Source organism: Gadus macrocephalus, chromosome 21 (genome assembly GCF_031168955.1).
Source record: "Gadus macrocephalus chromosome 21, ASM3116895v1".
NCBI classification, from domain to species: Eukaryota; Metazoa; Chordata; class Actinopteri; order Gadiformes; family Gadidae; genus Gadus; species Gadus macrocephalus.
In genome coordinates, this window is record NC_082402.1 from 16,240,298 (window position 1) to 16,260,388 (window position 20,091).

At 42.7% G+C, this 20,091-nt stretch overlaps 4 protein-coding genes across 8 annotated transcripts; 2 read left to right on the top strand and 2 right to left on the bottom strand.

Annotated features, from left to right (window-relative positions):
• Nucleotides 1–820: 820 nt before the first annotated feature.
• On the bottom strand, nucleotides 821–2,515 carry ppil6 (peptidylprolyl isomerase (cyclophilin)-like 6). Of its 2 annotated transcripts, none has more exons than XM_060041557.1 (5): nucleotides 1,872–2,515; nucleotides 1,571–1,718; nucleotides 1,394–1,453; nucleotides 1,180–1,315; nucleotides 821–1,043 (listed from the first exon to the last, which is right to left on the bottom strand). In XM_060041557.1, the coding sequence occupies exons 1-5, from the start codon at nucleotides 1,917–1,919 to the stop codon at nucleotides 932–934; spliced, it is 504 nt and encodes a 167-aa protein (XP_059897540.1). In that variant the 5' UTR covers nucleotides 1,920–2,515; the 3' UTR covers nucleotides 821–931. The 2 variants fall into 2 exon arrangements, with proteins under 2 accessions (XP_059897540.1, XP_059897539.1); XM_060041556.1 differs by having other exon boundaries at nucleotides 1,571–1,739.
• A 943-nt stretch (nucleotides 2,516–3,458) lies between these two features.
• On the top strand, nucleotides 3,459–9,951 carry LOC132449743 (flap endonuclease GEN homolog 1). 2 transcript variants are annotated; one of them, XM_060041555.1, is made up of 13 exons: nucleotides 3,459–3,748; nucleotides 3,857–4,070; nucleotides 4,391–4,567; nucleotides 4,774–4,884; nucleotides 4,963–5,036; nucleotides 5,136–5,221; nucleotides 5,509–5,653; nucleotides 6,251–6,287; nucleotides 6,376–6,456; nucleotides 6,567–6,697; nucleotides 6,783–6,844; nucleotides 7,650–7,799; nucleotides 8,370–9,951. In XM_060041555.1, exons 1-13 carry the CDS (start codon nucleotides 3,588–3,590, stop codon nucleotides 9,704–9,706), a joined length of 2,766 nt encoding a protein of 921 aa, XP_059897538.1. In that variant the 5' UTR covers nucleotides 3,459–3,587; the 3' UTR covers nucleotides 9,707–9,951. The 2 variants fall into 2 exon arrangements, with proteins under 2 accessions (XP_059897538.1, XP_059897537.1); XM_060041554.1 differs by having other exon boundaries at nucleotides 6,585–6,697.
• Nucleotides 9,952–10,454: 503 nt separating this feature from the next.
• Nucleotides 10,455–11,623, top strand: msgn1 (mesogenin 1). Its single transcript, XM_060041559.1, has one exon. The coding sequence runs from the start codon at nucleotides 10,886–10,888 to the stop codon at nucleotides 11,339–11,341; it is 456 nt and encodes a 151-aa protein (XP_059897542.1). The 5' UTR covers nucleotides 10,455–10,885; the 3' UTR covers nucleotides 11,342–11,623.
• Nucleotides 11,624–15,022: 3,399 nt separating this feature from the next.
• On the bottom strand, nucleotides 15,023–19,883 carry mrps10 (mitochondrial ribosomal protein S10). 3 transcript variants are annotated; one of them, XM_060041693.1, is made up of 8 exons: nucleotides 19,745–19,826; nucleotides 19,610–19,637; nucleotides 19,475–19,527; nucleotides 18,853–18,898; nucleotides 18,551–18,690; nucleotides 17,470–17,578; nucleotides 17,221–17,310; nucleotides 15,242–15,379 (listed from the first exon to the last, which is right to left on the bottom strand). In XM_060041693.1, the coding sequence occupies exons 2-8, from the start codon at nucleotides 19,613–19,615 to the stop codon at nucleotides 15,275–15,277; spliced, it is 549 nt and encodes a 182-aa protein (XP_059897676.1). In that variant the 5' UTR covers nucleotides 19,616–19,637; nucleotides 19,745–19,826; the 3' UTR covers nucleotides 15,242–15,274. The 3 variants fall into 3 exon arrangements, with proteins under 3 accessions (XP_059897675.1, XP_059897676.1, XP_059897674.1); XM_060041692.1 differs by lacking the exon at nucleotides 19,610–19,637 and having other exon boundaries at nucleotides 15,023–15,336; nucleotides 19,745–19,882; XM_060041691.1 differs by lacking the exon at nucleotides 19,610–19,637 and having other exon boundaries at nucleotides 19,745–19,883.
• Between the last annotated feature and the right edge of the window lie 208 nt (nucleotides 19,884–20,091).

Sequence of the window (20,091 nt, forward strand, 5' to 3'; positions counted from 1 at the left end):
AATGAATGTTAGCAATATCGTACACCGCTTGGGGTGGCTACTTGATAGAAAAGCGCGGCATAAATGCAATCCATTTACCATTTCCCTCAGAGGGCTAAACAGAAATGCGTTGCCAACTGCATTATTACGCTGTGGCAGCTGAAAGTGTTGGATCAATGTGCGAAATACGGGGGGGTCCGGGGGGGCTCGACCCGCAAAATTTGAAGGGGTCTAAAAGTTTGTAAAGAAGAAAAAATACAAATTTTATTGTCACTAATGGTCACTTAAATATTTTTAAGCTCACCATGTCCAGTATTCAGAATTCAAAACATTTCTTAACAAATATATTATTTTTAGTTTTTTGCAAGTGCACTGATTGCGTGCCAGTCTCCGATATGCTATAAGCCTACCGGCATTTATTCAGTTGTTGAGTGCGCCAAATTGTAGAAGTAGCCTACTTGCCAATTATTGTTTTGTTTGAATTGGAATGCACAACTTTGCCTCTCCTTGTTGTAAAAAAACATTGTGCGTCCAAACAACTTTAGCCAATGCAGCCTCCTATGTCAGTACTGACATAGGAGGCTACGATAGCATATTGGATTATCAACAATTGTTGTGTGCGGGTGTGTGTTGTCACATAGGCTATAGACTGATTGACTAGACTGATACACATTTGCAGGGCCGCTGCTGGCCGTTTCGGTGGCCTACGCGAGCGGGGGGTTACAAACCTTAATTTTTGGTGCCCCCTCAGGTAGGCTACTTGGTGCCCTACGCACTCTGCGTACTCTGCGTATAGGGAGCGGTGGGCCTGCACATTTGGTATATACAAATTATCCCCAGATATCGTATGTTTTTTATTCTGATAATAATTAATCAACATAGTAGACTAGCCAACATTTTACAAAAGTTGGTGCAAAGAAAGAAAAAAGAAGAAGAAAAGTAAGTCGAGCAATCATGGCTCCAATACTCCACAATCTGCCACTCTACAGTCCTGCTTGGGTCTTTCGTTACATGTAGGGACTTCTTCAAGTTTCTTCATGAAATCTGTGCCTTCAACCAGTTGACTGGAATGAAATTGTACAAGTACTTAATTTCAGAGTTTTGGAAGCAGAAACACATAAATTATCTTGAATGAAAATCTGAACAATCTGCCACGATGTAGTAGACAAACATCTGATCAAATAAATAAGTGGCACAGACCCAAAGGCAACATAACTCTTGTCCATCCAGGGGGCTGGCTGCATAGTGATGTAGAACTGGGATCTGTTGCTATGGGGACCCTGATTGGCCATCCCGAGAATGCCTCGTTTATTATGGGAAATCGCAAAGCTCTCATCTAGAGCCAGAGAAAACAGATTATAACTTGATTAACATCTCCAACCACACAAGTAAATAGCAAGGTTTTTGAATTTACCTTCAAAATATGGACCATAGATCGACTCCCCTCCGTCGCCTTTTCCAGCTGGTGATATATCTAAAATATATATATATTTCATTTAGTGATTTGTGGAGGGGGTCAATATAAATGCTAATGAAACACAGCATTTTTACAATGTTAACATAGAGGTTTTCATGAAGCTGACATCCATACCTCCCCCCTGTATCCAGCCATTGGGCACGACCCGATGGAACAGAGAGCCCCTATAGCCCAGCATGAGGCCCCCCTGGGACAGACCCAGTTCCCCCGTGCACAGAGCCCGGAAGTTTTTACATGTCTTTGGACACACATTGGAGAAGAGCTGGGAAGAAAGATTGTGACACTGACACAATCAATAATTAATCAATAATTAATTAATAATTAACACAATTAATATTTTTGATTTCCCCATCTCACAACTATTTGGTACTATATAGATTTTAAATACATTTTGGATGTCATGCCAATACCTTACCTCAAACACTAACCTCCCAATTCCTTCACTGCGAATGTCAATATCCATGAAGACAAATTGATTCTATAGGGAAATAAAAGAGACTAAACTGACAGAACTTTAGGCTTGCTAACCAAAAATAAATGTAAGTAAAGGAATATGACCATCCCACTACTGACCATCCCAATGCTTTATTGGCCAAAATCCTCCCTTCAAGATATATATATTTATACAACAGTTACTTCCGACCAAGTAATTTGATTGGACAAGAGGCATTCCATGAGTGCTGATATAGAGTTTAGAGCTATGGGACTTTTAACAATACATGTATCACTCCACTTTACAGTTCTTCTAATAACCGTTAATGTTATTAGCAGTCTTTATGTAGCATAGATTGGTAGTGTGTTTATGTGTTGCTTGGCAACAGTTCAGTCCCAGTCCAGTTACGGATCTGTGTTGGCTGAGCCAAATAAATCATTAAATAAACAAACAAATGAAAATCTGTTGTTGCTTATTACTTTTGACTAATAAATGGTGCTTTTAGAACTGTTGTATAAAAGCAATATCTCCCCTCAAGATATATATATCTATGCTTCCCAGAGAGTAATAGAAAAGGAGTGTGTGGGTGAATAAAAGCACAGTTGTGGATGAATACAAGAAATGTATGATGTGTCTGATGTGTGTCTGATGTGAAATGCACTCCTCCCGATCTATGACCGACTGTCGAGTGTACTTGCCCCTGTGCTGTTGAGGTGTTTCCAGTAGTGGTCTTTAGCTATGGCCAGAACAAGTGCATGTGGCCTGGTGAAAGTGAAGTTCCACTGTGTCTCAGCCCAGGTGCCAAGGTCCTTTTCGTCACCAAGGAGTTTTCCATTCAGAAAGCACATCAGGTTTTTTGAGAAGTTCCACATCTCGCCACCCAGTTCCTTAAGTGAGAGGTGTTAAATGACTCATATGTTCTGATTCAGCATGGCAGTGTTCAATCAAATTACAGCAGAAATGATAAAGACATGAAGCAAACAGCCATTTCAACTGAGACTGCACGTCGACTGTGAACCTCTAAGAACGGCTACAGTCTCTTTGATTATTTATTTAATTTAACATTTCTCATTCAATACTAATTTCAGATGATGTTATATATGACCACTATGAGACATTGTGCACAGCCTTGATGGCCGTGGACATCGGCTGCTACAGTCCAACTCAATCAGTTGATGTAGTAAAATAATCATCAACATACCATTTTCTTATTGCAGAGGTACTCATGCCATTCACATTCAAGAAATGGGTGAATGGTTGGATCCAGAAACGTCCCGGGGAATCTCTGTTTTAATCCCTGTTATATTGTTGCAGATCAAATCAATTACAAATATCAAATATTATATCAAATGCATGAAAGCTTAGTTAAAACAATGTCACCTACTTCAGCGACACCTTTAGCGATATGGAAACTCGTTTCTTTAACCAATCCACATATTTCTAAGTATGATTTTGAAGGAATAGCTAGAGTGTTCGCCATGAGTTCACACACGCAAGTATTATTTTTTATTTTGTGGAGAAATGTAGATACAACGAAGCATATAAACACAAACGCCGTATCCATAGCAACGACTGTAACCGGGCGCCGTAAGATGACGCGTGATTTAGGCGCGACACTTTGAAAAACAGACCGAATTTGGATGTGAAAGGCCAACGCGTTTTGTCGTTTAAATTGGATGCAAAAATACTCACATTGTAATGGGTGTGCAGGATCTGTGGTCTACAATTGGGCCGATTAGAGAATCCGTGCCGTTATACAGCTTAACTGGACAGACTTTAGCCGTGGACCTCAGCCTGTGGGTCTGCGAGGCGCAGCACGTCCAGGCTATGATGGGGAGAGTCACCAAGCCTCATCTAAGGTGATACCTGCTGATACCAGACTGTTTACTTGTAAACATTCATTGTACAAAAATATCTGGCACCTAACAATGTTCGTATGATACTATTAACAACTCGTATGTGTTCAGGAATTTATTTTTTAGAGTGTTGTCCCTCACACTGATGGGGATCAAGTTGGTCTTCGTCATGGAAGGTGAAGCCCCGAAGCTGAAGGCAGAAACAATGAGCAAGAGGACCGAGAGCCGCTTCGGAGAGGTCAAAAAGGCTCCTTCAAAATCAACAAAAAACACAACAACAATAAAAAGCACCGGTAGAGGGCGCTTTATGGCCGTGCTCCGAGAGGTGAGTGCACTGATCGTTAGGATGGACAAGTGGATGCATATAATATATATTATATGTAATATAATTTATCTATCTATATATATATAGATATATAAATATATATAAGCCTAACCCTATAATTACAGTCAAGTCACTGTTTTGCCGCACATGTCTGCCCCCTGTCTCCTGTCTACCACCCTGTCTCCTGTCTGTCACCCTGTCTTCTGTCTGTCATCCTGTCTTCTGTCTGTCACCCTGTCTCCTGTCTGCCACCCTGTCTCCTTTCTGCCACCCTGTCTCCTGTCTGCCACCCTGTCTCCTGTCTGTCACCCTGTCTGCAGTGTGCAGACATGCTGGACTGTCTGGGTGTTCCGTGGGTGACTGCAGCCGGGGAGGCTGAGGCCATGTGTGCCTACCTGGACTCCCAGGGCCTGGTAGACGGCTGTATCACCAACGATGGAGACGCCTTCTTGTATGGAGCCAAAACCGTTTACAGGAATTTCAACACGACAACTAAGGCAAGCTAATGAATATAAGGGTTCATGTTCCTGTAAAAAATGCATTTTCCTGAGGGCATACCCTTATAACATAGGAGGTATTATAGGAAAAACACTGGTGTTGCTCATTAAAGTAATTATCAGCAGCAAGGAAACGTTTGTATATCTTAGTAGTTACACTTATCTCCTGCATATGACAAATAAAGAACCTTTTGTGTTTATTCAAGGACCCGCTGGTAGACTGCTACCGCACATCTCGAGTACAATCTGAACTGCATCTGTCCAGAGAGGATCTGGTGGGTCTGGCCATCCTTCTAGGCTGTGACTACATTCCTAAGGTATGGAACTGATTAACTAGATAAACAACCAGATATAAATGAATTCTTGTATTTTAACTTGTATTGCTATTTTTTAAGGGCATACACGGAGTTGGTAAAGAACACGTTTTGAAGCTTATTCAGAAATTGAAAGGACAAACACTTCTACACAGGTGAGTATACATATACCTTGAAGTAAAAGTTACCAAAGAAACCAACCCAATCCAGATTTTTTTTAATTTTACAATTTGCGTCTTAAATTACCCCTTCAGGTTTCGCCAATGGCAGGAGGAGGGTCCCTGCGTACCAGTGGGGGCTACAAAGAAGGTTGCCCATTGCAAATTATGTCTCCACCCTGGTGGGTAATGGGTATAGCCCTGCCCCTATAGGTTCTGATATTGGAGGGAAGGAATGGGATGTGGGAGGGGTCAGGGGGTTGGTTACCAGGAGTTAATGCTGTCACAATCAAGCCCAAAAAGAATGATAGAAGAGATTCACCAGTAATCTATTTCTAAAATATGTACAATATAAATAATATTATAATTATTAATTATATATCATGCTGACCGGTATTCATCCATTACCTTTCACTTTTAATTATGAGTGTTTTATTCTAAATGGTCCATGTTTCTCCTCCCTCCTCAGGCTCCGCCAAGGCCCATGAGCGACAGGGCTGCCTGCTGTGCCACAGCCGGCAGTTCTGCCAGCCACAGGACTACGACTACCAGTGCCCGTGTGACTGGCACAGAACAACACAACAGGCAAACTCCTTCGAGGCTGGCATCAGAAAGCAAGTCCCTCTCCGATAAAGCAGTGTCACCTGTTGTGACAGAGCTATTGGGTTAATGCATGCTATGCTACGTATAGATACTTTTCACAGAGGTCTCATCATAGAACAAAGAGAGACTTCTTTTTGGGTTTTATAGGGCTTGTGCATCGTGACGTCACATCTCAATGACAACATTTTAGAAGTATAGGGGCAAAGGAATGCCATTGATAGTAATGTTTTTTGGTCATTGTTTAGTAATTGATAGTGAAAGTATTTGTCATTATGGGGAGACATTGTTGTGCTTTAAACAAGCGAGACATGGCAAAAGTTTTGATTAGCCCATGTTACGTTATATTTACGTTTTAATTAGGATTTTACATTGCTATGACTCTCTCGAGGCATCACAAAATGGTGGAGTATCGCCAACAGAAAATCCTGAGATTCATTCTGATGTTCAAGCTCCCGCTAGGACCCGGGTAGTAGACTTATTTTCACTTCTGTAGTCTTCTACCCATGCCTCTGCACATGCAAAAGGGCAAGCCCATAATTGAGTATATTGTGTGAAAAGTCTACATGGTTTGATAAAGATGCCCTAGTCTTATTATTTTATAATTTCAGGAAAACACTGGCAAGTGAACATTTCCCCTTTACAGAGGTAATGTGAATTAAGTTTCTATCTTGTCCCGTTGGTATCAATGCATATTTCAGGTTTGAAGTATATTCAACAATGTTCACCGTTGCAGATCATAGAGGAATTTCTCATCTCCAAGGATAAGCCTGTGCCAAAGTTTAGGTGGGGGAAGCCAAATATGTTGCCAATGCAGGTACGTTTTTATTCAAGTCTGTTATGAAATGTATTCGGTGCAAAGGAGCCGGTGGGGGATCGTTCATAGTGGATCCACAGGAGGACAAATGTGTCTCTATTTATTTTTAGAAATTTGCCCTTCTGAAGATGGAGTGGCCGAAGCACTACACCAGTGAGAAGGTGCTGGTCCTGATGACCTACATTGACCTCATGAACAGAATATGCCGGAAAGAGGCCTCTTCACAAATCAAACCCCTTCGGTATGTATTATAAAATAATTATATTTTTAGATCGGTCCAACACTTGCTGCATAATTCTTGATCTCTGTGTTTTTGTTTGTGACAGAATATTGAAACCAAGAGTGAGGAATGGAGTGGCCTGTTTGGAAATCGTCTGGAGCACACCGGGTCTGTGTGTTCTTGTTAGTCATCACTTCATTGTGAAAATTATCTTTCATAAACCACACCACAAATTTCTGCTTTGACATCTGTCGAGATGTCATCTATAATGTCCACCGTTTAGAATCTGTTGCTCTTCAATTCAGACATCAATCATTGAAAAGTATATCCTCTAACGATCTCCAGGGAAAGGACATCATGTCTCTACAGGTTAGCCCACCCAAGCTGGAGGGAAGCGGGTCGTTGGGGTGACTGCAGATTTGGGAGGGCTTTTGGGTCTTTTCTGTCGCTGGTTATGAGTTGGTGTTTAGGGAGGACCTTAGAGGTGTCAAATCAGCCACAACACCCGCTAGGTGCTAAACCTGTTTCCTCCTGAGCCTTGGAAAACTGTCATGAAAAAGGACATGCAACACGACGGCCTGTGAAACCCCACCTGTCGTAATGCAGAAATAGAACACCTAGACGGCTTATGCAAAAAATATGTTGAATTTGCTGTGTTATCTCCTCTCTAAAGTTAAGAATGACTGATGCTGTGTGTGTGTGTGTGTGTGTGTGTGTGTGTGTGTGTGTGTGTGTGTGTGTGTGTGTGTGTGTGTGTGTGTGTGTGTGTGTGTGTGTGTGTGTGTGTGTGTGTGTGTGTGTGTGTGTGTGTGTGTGTGTGTGATGGTGGGGGCAGACTATGCCGTCGCCTGCTGCCTTTTAACAGAAAAATAAAACCTGGCAACATTCCTCTAAAGTGTTCTTCCGTCTCCTGCGGGGGAATTAGCAACTCTGATAACATATTTGTTGGTGTCTGTCCCTCTGCCCACAACAGAGCACTATGCGTTTCCCGAGGACAATCCCTTGGAGGGCCAGGGCGAGGTGAGGACAGTGGAAGAGGAGGCTCTCTTCTCCCGGGCCTACCCAGATGTGGTGGAGCGCTACCAGGCAGACAAGGCCCTGGCAGAGGAGGACAAGACCAAGAGTAAGAGCCCCCCTGATCCTTACTATTATGGGAGGATCTTTGGGATATTTCAACATGAATAAAAAATAAATAATGTAGAGGCATTTATTAACCATGTCGGATAAACCACAACATGAATAACATTGTTGCTATGCAAATGTTATTCTTTTTAAGAAGTCCCATCCCCAAGACATACATAGACCCTCCATGCTATCTGACCAAAGACTTCCCTGAGAGCCTTCCTCTAAAGTGTCCACATCAAAGGAACCTAACGTGTTGTGGTAGCTTGCAAAAAGCGTCTCTTTGACACCTGTAAATGCTAAGTTTGGCAGCTAGTCTGCTTCACACCAAAGTCTTTTGATGCACCAGAGGTGTCTGTCTCACAGTTCTGGCCAGGCTACTCATATGGCCCTTTACTCAGCGGCTGTAGAGCTCATAGTATTCCCTAATATGTTTGAAAATCCCTTATAATAATCCCTTAAATCCGCACTACTAACTAAAGAATAAATTGAGCCATTGTAGATTCATTTCCCCCTGGTATTATTCACTATGTCATGTTACATCAACAAATATTCGTCTTTGTTTCTTTAGAGAAGAAAGTAAAGAGTAAGAAGGAGAAGCCCACCGACGTGTGCGATGGGCTCACAGTCCTGCTGGCCCACATGAACCTGCAGAACTCCGTGGCATCGGAACCGGACGCGTGTGAACCGCCTGCACCTCCGCCTCCGCCGACTGCACCTGAACACAGCCCAGAAACCTTTGGTGTTGAGCTGCCGACGCCCCAATCCCAACAACCCAAGCACCCTCAACTCGGAGAGGACCGCTGCCCTCCTCACTGCGTGGAATCAGCCTCGTCCTTCGCCTCACGCCCGGCCGCCGCGGCCTCGCCCTCCGTCTCCACCATCGTGGACCTGCTGCACCTGAGTGACATCGACTGGGACGGCTCCTTCACGTCCTCCCCGCGGGCCAGCCCCGCCCCAAGCGCCTCGACGGCAGAGCCCCGGGGGGCTCCAGAGGCCGGCGGCGGGGTGGAGGAGAGCCTCCCCACTGGGGGTGTGGCGCCCGGACCCGGGCCAGCGGCTCCCAGGCCCGCTCAGGAGATAAGCTACATGGAAAGACCCCTGAGGGAGAGGCTCCTCATGCGAAACATGGCCGTAACAGGCCAGACGAAGACCACCGAAGACCCGTTGACAAAGCATCTCGATCACCAGTCCCAGGGCCCACATGGTGCGGCCCCTGGTAAAGCTGCCCCTAGCACCCAGCTGTCGGATAAGCATTACACGCTGGACGGAAATAAAACTAGTAAATGTAGTCAAAGTAGCACAAATAAGGCATCTCGGGACCATCACGTTTCGCAACTATGTGCATTGGCCTCAGCACAAGGTCGCAGCAAGGGCATATACGCCGGGAGCGGAGCGCCTCGGACTCATTCAGACTCGGTCACAGCAGCCTTATCTTCGGCCTCCATCATTCCCCGCCAGCGTCACTTTGACCCGGTCACCCTGGGTAACGGAGACAGGAAGCCACCTCCTCAGGGCGCCAAGAGGAGCGTGTGCACTGCTGCATGTTCCTCCAGCGAGGAAAGTGGCGCCGAGAACCGACCCGCGGGAGCCGAGAGGAGGGCCAAGTCCAAGTCACTCAGACATACAAAGCTCAAGCCTGCTTCTAAGGCGCCTGCAGCTCCAAAGAGAGACAAGTCCTCTGGCTGGTCTTCCTCAGGCTCCACGTCGCAGGCCGTCCAGCGACCCGAAGCCTCTCCAGATGAGTGCTTTATTGACGGCCTTCCAGAGACCAGTCCGGGCCAGGATGTGTTCATCGCATGTGCCCCGTCCTCCCCTGTGACGATTCTGGACAGCGACGACTCGCTTTCCGGGGGTGAGAGCCCACTGCCCCTCGCCGAGAGGCTCAGGCTCAAATATCTGATGTGAAGGCCATTGTGTTATCTATGTCCCAGAATAACTTCAATGTCGATGTGAATCATGTCCTTGCATATCTTTTACTCACTTAGTTATATTTTACTGTGGTATTATGTTGTGTTATTTAAAAAAGTTGTATCAGTTCACAGTATAACTATCCCTCTTTACACTGTTTTAAGCTTTTTTATAATCAGTCGAAAGGTTGGAAAAGAAAAATGTATGATAATCTTGATTGTATTAAAGCCATGCGCACCTCATGGTAATACATTTTTCGGGACATTTTCACACACTAAAAGGGTCACATAATGTGACTAGTGTAAACATTGAGAATCTTAAAACTCGCATGAGTTACAAACATTATTTCGGTGGTGTGTGTTTATTTGACGAGGCTAGTGGGTAGGAAACCTGCTGTTTATCATTATCTGACAATGGAGGTGCGGCAGCCAACGACCCGTCAGCCGTCAGTTTGCTCTGAATTCTGGGGTTTTACAAGCGTCGGAGCTCCTTGATCATTAGTGATGCGTTGCACACCTATGGAGACATGAAAGGTCCGGCAGGTTAGTGTGTCTAGTGGGAACCCGGTGACAGCTGCATCCTGCGTCTCTGGTGCGTAATAACATCCCATTCCCCACTGCATCGCCGCCCCCCGCCCCCCCAAAAAACTCAGATCGATTTATTTTATTTTTGATGGTATTATAAAAATTCTAAGCACAAAGGGATTATAGTTTTGGTTTGGAAGGTGTCTGTCAATTCATCAAATGGTTAAAGAATACCTTTTTTAATTGCACTGTGTCTTCTAGACTGCAGACACACGCAGGTCGCACTTGTCGGAGAGGTGTTAAACTCCAGGGGTAACAGTCATTTGGTTCCTTCATTAGACCATCACATCACACTGAGAATTGTCCTCACGCCAACTAGGGCAGGCTTTTTCCCTCAAAGGGGAATCTAATTATTTGTCTTTCTATTACACATTATCCGTCTATTTGGCCTTATTCACACCCAGGTGACAACGAGAGAGGTTCTTGTTTTAGCACTTGAGTTTCTTTGAACTCGTCGCCTAACCTGCGAGCTCATAAACCCGCGGAGATCCTCTTCAGTATATACAGCCAGCAGCACTCTGAGGATCGACTATTTTTTGGTCTGAGGTCGACTGCGGCTCCACAGAATCCAGTAGTTCAGGACCTTTCGGATATGGATTGTCTGAACGACATGGAAGTCGTTTCTGCCAAAATGCTCGCAGAATGGGACTGGAAGAAAGAAGAGAGCGCGTTTGGAGATCAACAGGACTCACTGGAGTCCAACTCGCTGGGGTCCTCCTTCGACTCCATATGCTCCTCTCCCGAGGTGTCCTCGACCTCCAGCGGACATCAGGGCTACCAGGACCTGTCGTTCAGCTTCACAAGTCGGAGCAAGGATCCATGCGCGACGCAACGGCAGACCAAACACAAGATGTCGACCAAAAGACGCATGAAGGCCAGCGAGAGGGAGAAGATGCGGATGAGGAGCCTCGCAGAGGCTCTGCACGAACTCCGGGACTACCTTCCACCTGACTACAGCAAGAGCGGACAGCCTTTGACCAAAATACAGACCCTAAAATACACCATTGAATACATCAATCAATTGGAAGACCTTCTGAACCATGCGTAACTGCTGGACACATGTGTTACGCATTACCCTGTTCAAATAGTTTTTATTTTTCTCTTTAGATATTGCAACGTGATAATAATTTAAAATGTGTGTTTTATAATATGTTCCCCTTGTACATATTTTAGTGTGCAGTAATTAAATTATGTATTTTGTCCTTATTAGGCTAATAAATTTACCCATTTGTTTTAAATTGGGCGCTGAAAGCCAGGGTAGAACAGATGATTGTACCGAAGATACTCTGAAGTGAGGAAAACAATTAAAAATGAAATCTTTTAAAATGTATTGGGCCTGTGTGACTTGGTGTCATTCCATTTTGATTCGACAGCAGGCCGATTCCTTTTTAATAAATTCAGTAGAACGGGTTCAAGTTGATTGTTGAGTCAGCAGCAATCAATCTCCAAACTTGTTTACAACGTTTAACACATAACGTTACAAACATAGGCCTACCCCTAAAGGATAAAGGCCTACTTTTATCGATCTACCTCTACATGTTGATCAATAACGTTTATTTGAATATGTAATGTAACCCCTGTAATCTTGCTGCATGGAAGGGTGTTTATTTGCTACGTCTGGGGAAAATTAAGCAAAGCTCGGGTTTAATATGGAACAAATGAAGCACGTTTTCGAGCAGCAAAAGTTTACAAACAGCACCCCATATGAAAAGGTTAAATGAAAATAAAAATGATGCGTTCAAATTCTCTCTTTCTAAAAATCCCTTTGCAATGCTCTCTATCTCTTAATTGTCATAGTCTGACACTATTTATGTTATAGCCTAGTTCCGTTCTCCACCTTTCGACCAGATATCCTCAGACTTTCCCCTCACTTCACACATCCTCTTGATGCGAAGTTTGGATATTTTTTCGGAGTCATCGTTCATTCAAATTCATTCAGATTTTGATGTAGCCTAATTTAAATGGATTGAGAATCTTTATCTGCATCAATATATCGAATGCTTCTTATGCTGTCTTAGTTTATGTTTTCTTTTTCTTTTTTTCTACATCACAATTGCATACTTTAATAAAGTATTGTTTCTACCTAACGAGTCTCGTTTGGTTTAGTAGGGAATTCTCCCAATGGCGCTGCTGCTGCTGCTCGCTTATGGCTGGTTCATACTACACGATTTCAGCCCAATTTTGCCAACAAAACCATTCTTGGCATTACACCTCTCTACCTCTCTTCCCTTCTGCACCTCTCCCACACACCACGCAATCTAAGGTCCAGTGCATTCATCAACCTCTCCATCCCCAAAGTCTGCACCGTCTTTGGACGCAGTGCCTTCCGGTTCGCTTCACCCTTTGACTGGAACACCCTACAAAACACCCTTAAACTTTCGGTCTTCACCTCTCTCTCTGTCTTCAAACAAAATCTGCAACAAATGAAAGTTGACTCCTGCACTTGCTAAATGCCTTCTTGTCATGCCCTACTGATTAACTGTTTTATTGTATTGTATTGTATTGTATTGTATTGTATTGTATTGTATTATATTGTATTTTTCTTAGTGTAATTTATATAAGCTTGCTTTCACTCTTAGCACTCCCCTCCCACTTCCCCTTAAAGAGCTTCTAGCTCTTTTCAGGCTGCACTTCAAAATAAGAATTTTGTTCTTAGTTTGTTCGCCTGGGTAAATAATGGTTAATAATGATGAAATCAATGAGAAAGTTATTATGATGATTCAGTGTTTAATTTGCGGTGACGACACATTATTTGGGTCACAACGGTGCTGCAGCGCGCCGCTTCGTATTGGTGCTTTTGCCTACGAGCGGCGATTGACCCGCGTGAAATGCGCACCGCGGCGCTTCGGCGCCGGTTAGTGGCCGGCTTTATGATGAGGTGTCACGCGCTGTTCGACACATCATGCACGCGCATTTGGCCCCCCCACCACTGAAATCATTCCGGCGCCACTGGCAACAGGGTCTGGGCATTGTATCTTGGCAGCATTCTGAGTTCTGCCCATCATGGTGTTCAGACTTCCATGCATCCCTCACATCTTGAGTTGAGTGTTATTAATTATTATTATTCTTCATGTTTAACCTCTGTTTTCCTTTTATTCCTAGTCTGTTTTACATAGTTTTGAATGATGACTATATGCTCTGTAAGGTGACCTTGGGTGTCTTGAAAGGCGCCTCTAAGTTAAATGTATTATTATTATTATTATTATTATTATCTGTCTCCACTGGTGAACTTCTTCTCCATTTTGTCCTTGTATTTGATCTTGGCAAGCTTGGTCTTCTGCTTCAGCTCCCTTGTGCGGTCTTTGACGCATTGTTTGTCTCCTTGAATAAAAGCTATTTTCTTCAAATTGAGACAGTGTTTGAGATCTCTGGTTACCCACGGCTTGTTGTTGGCATAGTGCTTGATCGGTTGGAATAACACTATCAGCACAAAATGAGAGGTAGGAGCATATGGATTCATTCAACATGTTTAGGTCACCATTGCATGCTTTGAAGAAAATTCCCCAGTCCGTAAGCTCAAAACATTCTCTCAGCTTTTCTACAGAATCATTATTCCAGACCTAGATGGTTTTGATCTGGATTTTGTGTGTTTTTAATTTTTGTCTATAATTATAATATATAGTGTGCTGCACAGCAGCAAGTTGGCCCAGAACTCTCCCCACACACCGCAGACATTGTGGCTCAACTACAAGCTCTCTCAGCGTTTGCAGTACATTTTATTTGATCAGTTTATTTGGGAAGATGCTGCAGATTACATTCAGTTTATTACTTTTATATCGATAGCACAAAACCCACTTGTATGGCAAATCACCAAACGTGAATGTAGATAGCTCTTTAATATAATTATGACCTCTTCCTAGATAATTATGTCTACCTATATCTCTGCAGTTCTCTTCTCTGACGGTATGGTTGAACGCATGAGACTTACTGTTATCAACTGACAGATGGGTAGTTCCCTTGTGGTCCAGGGGAGCCTTGGGCCTCCCATGTAACCCTCTCGCCTTACTGACTTGCATATACATGGTACACCACTAGGTCCAGCTGTTCACTAAATTAATTGTGTGATGTAATCCGTGGAACCAAAATGAAAGTTATAGGAGACATAAGAAAAAAGGGACGTTTTTGAATAAAGAATTATAAAGATTATGAAACCATTGTTGTTCAATGCCGAGGTTGCATTTAAAAGTTCTGATGGATGATTGAGAAACATACAGTACGGGTCTATATTGAATGTGAAGGAACAGAAACAAGAGTTTTGCCTTCCTCATCTCTCCTTGTGAGGGACTAGCTTATCAGATCAGTACTATCTTATCAGATCAGTGCAACAGTGTCATTCTCAAATAGCTTATGTGGAGCTCTGAAAGGGCAGCCAGGGCAGCTCTTCATAAAGCACAGCAAAGAAACATCTCAATAATTTTGGAATAAAGGCCATATTAACAAAAATCTACTGGTATGACAGGAAATATTATGGCTCCGCTGATATGACCTTTGAAGCGAATCTATCTGATTGGTAGAGTGTAATCTGTGCCCATTGTCCTATACGTTTATTCAACAGAGAAATATAATGAATTACTTCTGGCTGGTTTCCTGACTTCATATTCCAAAAGACTAACTACTGCGAAACTTTTATGTGGCATTATGAACGCTTAAAGCTAATTTGTAAAGGGCAAAATAATATAAAAAATCCTACAAATATAAAAATATAAATGCATAAACAGACAATATCTGATTACAGAATATGATCAATATTTATTAGCCATACATTAGACTCCCACAGAAACTAAAACAAATAAGAGGCACAGTAGAAACGGGCTGAAACAATACAATAAATTTAAGTTACATTTGATAACATCAAAAAGTTTTTTTCTGTTGTAGAGGACTATCTCAAATCAATAATGATCAACTCCTTTGTATAATGTACATTTTCAGTGTCCATTGGTCAGTTTAGCCTTTCAGGTCAGCGGTCGGACTGGGCGCGTTGTCAGCGGTTGGCTCCTCCCACATGGGTTGTAGAATATGCTCCGGAACCTTCGCCACTGCAATCTGACAGAAAATCAAATAATGGACGAGAAGGTCTTGGCTTTGGCTGTGAAACACACCATACACAGAGAATAATCACAGAACAAGATTTAGACCTTTAGAGATTATTGGCACATTCATATGGTAAGGATTCTGATTATATTCTCTCAGGGGTGTCAAATGTACGGCCCGCGAGATGATTTTGTGAAGTACAGTATTGTAAAAAAATACATATAATTATTTATTTTTTTAAATCCTTCCTAGCATTACATGGATTGCATTGACTGGCACTGATTAATTTGTTGTACATTGAATATGGCGACACATTAGTGCCATAATTCACTAATGTGATAAAAGATGCATTGGGCGTATTATATTATTCCCCACGCGTAGATATTAACTGCGAGCGCGAAAATGATCTCTGCGCGCGCGCAAATAACCTCTGCGCGCGCAAAACAGCCTCTCGCGCGCGCAAATTACCTCAGCGCGCGCAAAACAGCCTCTCGCGCGTAACAGCCTCTCGCGAAAGATGTTTTTACGCTCGCTCGAATTTAATTTTGGCACTATGGGGGAGGGAACCAAGGCAGGGCGGGCTTTCCTATGATTGGCCGTTTCTGAAGCGCGATATTTGATTGACAGCCCTCCTCAGCCTTCCTCTCATTCAATTCTGAATTGTAGGCTACAGTAAATGGCTGAAACGATAGTTACGTATTGTAACTCCAGATTCTATGAGTATAGGCGCAGCCTTTTAAGTGTCGGCCTCATTGTCCTTTAAATAGCTGAAGAAAATCTGTTTATTGGGAGCAGAACGTCTGCCGGCGCCCGACTATATATGCGAAATGCGGACGTCGTTGAGGCACGCCGCACGCGGACGTAATTGAGGCCCACGCTGTTGGTGGTCGGGGATTACACATTTTTCAGTGCTACGGCTCACGCCTAGGGATAACCCAATAGCGATAGCCTTAAAAGGCTGCGCCTATACTCATAGAATCTAGAGTTACAATACGTAACTATCGTTTCAGCCATTTACTGTACAATTCAGAATTGAATGAGAGGAAGGCTGAGGAGGGCTGTCAATCAAATATCGCGCTTCAGAAACGGCCAATCATAGGAAAGCCCACCCTGCCTTGGTTCCCTCCCCCATAGTGGCAAAATTATATTCGAGCGAGCGTAAAAACATCTTTCGCGAGAGGCTGTTACGCGCGAGAGGCTGTTTTGCGCGCGCTGAGGTAATTTGCGCGCGCGAGAGGCTGTTTTGCGCGCGCAGGTAATTTGCGCGCGCGCAGAGATCATTTGCGCGCCCGCAGTTAATATATACGCGTGGGGAATAATATAATACGCCCGAATGCATCTTTTATCACATTAGTGAATTATGGCACTAATGTGTCGCCATAATTGAACTACTGGACAATTGTGTGTAACTGGAAGTCGCTTTGGAATGTAACGTAAAATGATCTGCTATTTTTCAATGAAGGAAACTGCTGTTCTTAATGTGTCCACTAGAAGTCGCAATAGCAATTATGTTAAGCAAGCAAACTTTATACCGGGGCTGAGCAGGGAGCAAGTATAAACAGGTAGTGCAGCTAGCCCGTAGCTACCTTGTCGTTCTGCCTTATACTTTCAACATTATGCGCTTTGGCACTCTCATTGCCCCAAAATGTCTCTGTCAAAAAGACGAAAGGTGGACACAGAGTGCAGAGTTTTCCAAGAAAAATGGTCATCGTCCTTTTTATTCACGGAAGTAAATGGGAAACCTGTGTTTGGTGTGCTCACAGCATGTTTAATTTTACATAATTATGCCATATTTTTACCGGTCCGGCCCACTTGGGAATAGATTATCCTCCATGTGGCCCCTGGGCTAAAATGAGTTTGACACCCCAATCTCTGTGGTACGCTTTAGCACCATACCTTGGAAACCTCCATGGCGACCCCTTCTGGAAGATTCCTCTGAATGTATTCCAGATACACCTGTGCTGTAGAGCCTGTTAAACGGAACAGCTACAAGAAAACGCAAATGACTATCATCAAAATCATACCTCATTTGATCAACCCACATGGACATGACATTGGAAGCCCTCCCTATAAAATTAGGAGATTATTCTAAACCCCAATTCAACCCTTTCAAGAAGGCCAAAAGTTGCTGCATTGTTTGCTTACCTCAAGGCAGCGGTAGTGTGTCCTCATCTCATACTGCACTCTGTGTTTTTTAAAGATGTGAATGGATTTCAGGAGAGTAAGCCTCAAAACGTCCTTTGGAGGTTCAAAGCTAAGATACCATGGAGGAGGGGGGAAACAATGATAAGGATTGGTTATTTACACATGTCATGCAGGTATTGTCAGGGCCTCTGGAGACCAATCCTGCGACTGCTTGCTAATTTTCATTGTAATTGAATCTATTGATATTTGTTCCACTGATTATTTAGTTGATCAAATGTAACAAATAATAACATTCCTATCAAGTTACCAAAGCTCAAAGTAGTATTCTAAATTCGCAACCTCAATAACGTCATTGCGACCCAAAATGATAATGATATAAAACTGAACCTGAGTATGAATGTATTTGTATAAACATATATTTGCTGTCGATCAACTTGTGTCTCAGCGAAATGTTTCATTGAGATGTTCATCTTATATATTTCTGCCATTCATTCATAGTTATTTCAGTTTATAAGGCCATTAAAAAAGGATTACAAATGTAATATAAATAAGATGTTAAAAGTGTAAGATGCTCAAAATATATCTACAATTTATCACCTTAAAATAATGTTTGGTAAAAAAGTAAGTGAACTTTATTTAAGGTCAATTTTGTAATAGGTGTGAGTGTAACGGGTTACATGAACAGAGTTTAGTTAAGGGCATAACCATTATGGTTATGAACCATTGCAGAGGAAAGACATACCAAGGCTCACAAGCCCGGTAATTGTCATTTAGGTGTTAATAATTGTACATAATGTTGGTTGACTTGCCTTTACATGGACCTGGATGTGATATGCAGTAATTGTTTTTTTATTTGGGTCTGTATATACTATTTGGAGAGACTTTAAAATTAGATTTATTATTAAATTATTCTTATTAATTATTGTTTATATGTATATTTTTTTTAACAGAGTCTGCTGATGCAAGAGAGAAAGCGATAAGATAAATCTTTAAACGACATCTGTATGATGCGTTGCCTTTATTTCTTTGGATCAGTGTAGTAACAAAACTAATGGACTAATTAATAGGAACTGAGACTTACACATTTCCTAGAGTAATGCCCAGCTCCTTAGCTGCCATGGTGGCAAAGAATTCATAGCTGTCCAGGACGGATCTGTCATGGCCCTTGACCAGCACTGAAACCTTCTGGAACAGTGTGTCAGGCTCGTCTGTAACTGTGATCTAAAAGAGGAAGAAGACACCCCTTTTCAGGTCAACTCTTCTGAAAGGAGTTGGCTCAACTGATTTCTCATGAACGCTTAATTAGAAGCAGCATAGTTTTCTATTCAATTAGAATAATCATTTTGCAAAACAACAATAAATGTATAAGATAAGACGACTCACCTGTGAAGACGTCAAGGCCAAAGAGGAGGCCCTGTGGAATGAAGCTCTGGAGGAACAAGACAGAATCATCATATCCTTGTACCCATCCAGTGTCCATAAAACATGGATAGTTAATACATTTTTGCCTAATATACATTTTAATGTTAAAGGCACCCAGTGCAACTTTATGTAAACATTCAATGAAAAATAAACATTCAATTTCTAGTCTTTTTTACACGTTTACACGTTAAGTTTCAATAACTCCATACCATTACATACCGACATTTAAGCAGCATAGATGAGACGTCGTTGTGTGGTGAGAACTGATACAAAATCGATAACAACAATGCCGCCATTTTGTAATGGTATGGAGTTATTGAAACTTACTACGTGTAAAAAAGACTAGAAATTGAATGTTTATTTTTAAGTCTCGAAAGTTGCACTGGGTGCCTTTAAACCTATTACACTGAGTTTAGAATGTTGAACGTCAATGTTGGAACGTCAATATCCGAAGGAAAGGAAGACTTCAATGCATTTCAGATATTACTTGAATTAATTTTATTTAATAGTCTAAAGGCATAATTGTTAATGGTGTAGGGATGGTGGAGGGATGCCTTTGACATTAGAGACACTGACTTATTACCGTAGTGTTTGTGATGATCTGTGACCACGACAGGCGTTCAAACTTCTCAAACCCTGAAACCAAAAATAGGAAGGTTTAACCAGCAATTGCGGTAAACATGACAGCTCAACTATGACGTGATAACATTGGCCATACCAACATTGACACTGCCGTGTGTCCGGTGCGGCCAAAGATAATATATTAAACAACCATCTCAAATTCGTTCAGTGTAATTGTGTTTATAACAACGAATGTGGGACTACGAACAACAAGGAGATAGGAGTAGTATACCAAAAGTGGAATTCCTGAGGAAATCCTTGCCATTGCACAAACGATCCGAGTGAACCTCACGGGCGCCGCCATGTTTGTTGAGGGCGGGGCAAGGGGCGGAGTTAGGAACGGAGGAGAAACAGAAAGAGTGGCGAAGTCCGCCCCTTCCGGTAGAGCTCATGGGACCTATGAGATGGAACGATTTCGAACAGAGCTAATATCTCTATGTGTGAATTTCAGTTCTTAAATTGGATGAGACCAATTGTTGACTGGCCCAGTATAACCCCTGAACACGAGCATCACCTTCATGTTTTAAAGTGTGGCCAAAGCGATAGAGAACTCACCTCAGGCCCATGAACAGCCAGGCC

Coding starts and splice junctions, on each gene's coding strand:
- ppil6 (XM_060041556.1), bottom strand. CDS start 1,919: ATGGATATTGACATTCGCAGTGAAGGAATTGGGAGGTTAGTGTTTGAG. Junction 1,454..1,570: donor TGGCTGGATACAGGGGGGAG/GTATGGATGTCA, acceptor TATATATTTTAG/ATATATCACCAGCTGGAAAA. Junction 1,044..1,179: donor AAGAGTTATGTTGCCTTTGG/GTCTGTGCCACT, acceptor ATTTCATTCCAG/TCAACTGGTTGAAGGCACAG.
- LOC132449743 (XM_060041555.1), top strand. CDS start 3,588: ATGGGTGTGCAGGATCTGTGGTCTACAATTGGGCCGATTAGAGAATCC. Junction 3,749..3,856: donor GTCACCAAGCCTCATCTAAG/GTGATACCTGCT, acceptor GTATGTGTTCAG/GAATTTATTTTTTAGAGTGT. Junction 4,568..4,773: donor ATTTCAACACGACAACTAAG/GCAAGCTAATGA, acceptor TGTTTATTCAAG/GACCCGCTGGTAGACTGCTA.
- msgn1 (XM_060041559.1), top strand. CDS start 10,886: ATGGATTGTCTGAACGACATGGAAGTCGTTTCTGCCAAAATGCTCGCA.
- mrps10 (XM_060041691.1), bottom strand. CDS start 19,816: ATGGCGGCGCCCGTGAGGTTCACTCGGATCGTTTGTGCAATGGCAAGG. Junction 19,528..19,744: donor CCTCAGGAATTCCACTTTTG/GTATACTACTCC, acceptor TTTTGGTTTCAG/GGTTTGAGAAGTTTGAACGC. Junction 18,899..19,474: donor AGATCATCACAAACACTACG/GTAATAAGTCAG, acceptor TTGTTCCTCCAG/AGCTTCATTCCACAGGGCCT.